Here is a 1655-nt window from a genome sequence, read left to right on the forward strand (position 1 = left end):
GGGGGGGGTATTTGACTAAGGTATTAAATTGGGTTTGGATCTTCAAATTGTTTTATAATAGATTTACCTTTAATCCTGAAAAGTAGTGTAAACATTTCTCACTATTTCCGATCACTGGAAGAGAAAAGTTACTGAATTTTGGGAAAACTCATTCCATCACTCGTAATATGAAATATTATTTTCTTAAGTGAGATTTGAAAAATCAATCCCGAATTAGGTAGGATAGATGGAGGTCTTGAGCGTCCTATCACGTATAAGAGGCTGAGAGGAGAAGCTTTCTTGGATAGGCGAGAAAATTTCGTAAATCGGTTTTAAGCTTTGAGCCAAAACTAAACTTTCTTGTGATTTTTTTCCTTTAACTTTAATGATATAATATTGTTTATGTCAACCGGACAACGAAATATTTTATAACATGAGCATAATATGAAGGTTTATTTTTTTCCTTCGTTGGGTCTTTTTATCTAGATCTATATTTTCTCTCTCTCTCTCTCTCTCTCTCTCTCTCTCTCTCTCTCTCTCTCTCTCTCTCTGGTATGGTATGGTATGGTATGGTATGGTAGGGTAGGAAGGATGGGGTAGGGTAAGGTGTGGATTACTGGCGTCTACGATGACTAAATCATTGGGCTGCTCGCTATCACACATAGAAGGCTTAAGTTCAATTCCAGAATGGGGGAGGTTGTGTTCATGGAGTCCCTCCGTCAGCTGATGGGATAATGAACTCAGCGTGGGTTGACTCTATCAGGCAGGATCGAAGCAGCCCTGCCCTTTATTATCTAGAGTGTGTTAAAGGGGACGTAAAACACTTGCTTAAGAAAGAAAGAAAGAAACTGACAAACTAACAAACAAACAAACAAAGAAACAAAGAAAAAACAAAGAGAGAATTAAAGAACCAAAGAAAGAAACAAAGAAAGAAACAAACAAATACCTGCTTCTGTGGTGTAGCGGTTAGGAGCTTTGCCTTCGCACGCAGGAGACCCGATTTCAATTCACGTGTTGGGAAATTATTTTATTATTGAGCGTCTCGGTCTTTCTAATGGGACGCTGTATGTATTCCTCTCAGCCTGGGTTCGCAGAAAAGCCATCCTCCTCCTAAAAGATCTAAATTTTGTCGGTATTGATGTAAAAACACCTAAATAAATCAAATTAATTAATTAATTAATAAGCATTTCGGTCTTTTTAATGGGACGTTGTATGTATCCCTCTCAGCCTGGGTTAGCAGAAAAGCCATCTTCCAAAAAGATCTAAATTGTGACGACCTGGGTGAAAAACACCTAAATTTAAATAAGATTGATTAATTAATTAAAATTAATTGACTAATTAATTATTTATTAATTAGTCAATTGATTAAGTATTAATTGATAAGATAAATGAATAAACGGAACATTGGACTGAATGCACAGGTGGACACGAACGAGCGCAGAGACGGTCAGCGCCCTCTAGACTGGTTGTCCTACGTGTCTCCGGCACGAGATGAGGAGGAGCAGAACATGGAGGCCTATCTCAAGGACGGGGCTGTCTACTACAGGTACTGAAACTTGCTCAGTGTTCGTTACTTGCTTCCTGTTTGATGTGGTTTTATTTGTTGTTGGGTTGTTTATTTGGTGGGTTGTTGTTGTTGTTGTTTTTGGGAGGGAGTTGTTTGGTTTTGTTTTGGG

The 1655-nt window shown here is 38.2% G+C and overlaps 1 protein-coding gene across 1 annotated transcript in view; it reads left to right on the top strand.

The window, feature by feature from the left end:
- Positions 1-1655, top strand: part of LOC101860090 (PR domain zinc finger protein 1) — a gene marked incomplete at its 3' end in the record, with an annotated part of 26721 nt that overhangs the window by 19802 nt on the left and 5264 nt on the right. The window contains 1 exon segment of the mRNA XM_035969238.1: positions 1401-1525. Within this exon segment, the coding sequence (XP_035825131.1) occupies positions 1401-1525 (125 nt within the window).

The sequence above is a fragment of the Aplysia californica genome, unplaced genomic scaffold, assembly GCF_000002075.1.
Source record: "Aplysia californica isolate F4 #8 unplaced genomic scaffold, AplCal3.0 scaffold00129, whole genome shotgun sequence".
NCBI lineage: Eukaryota > Metazoa > Mollusca > Gastropoda > Aplysiida > Aplysiidae > Aplysia > Aplysia californica.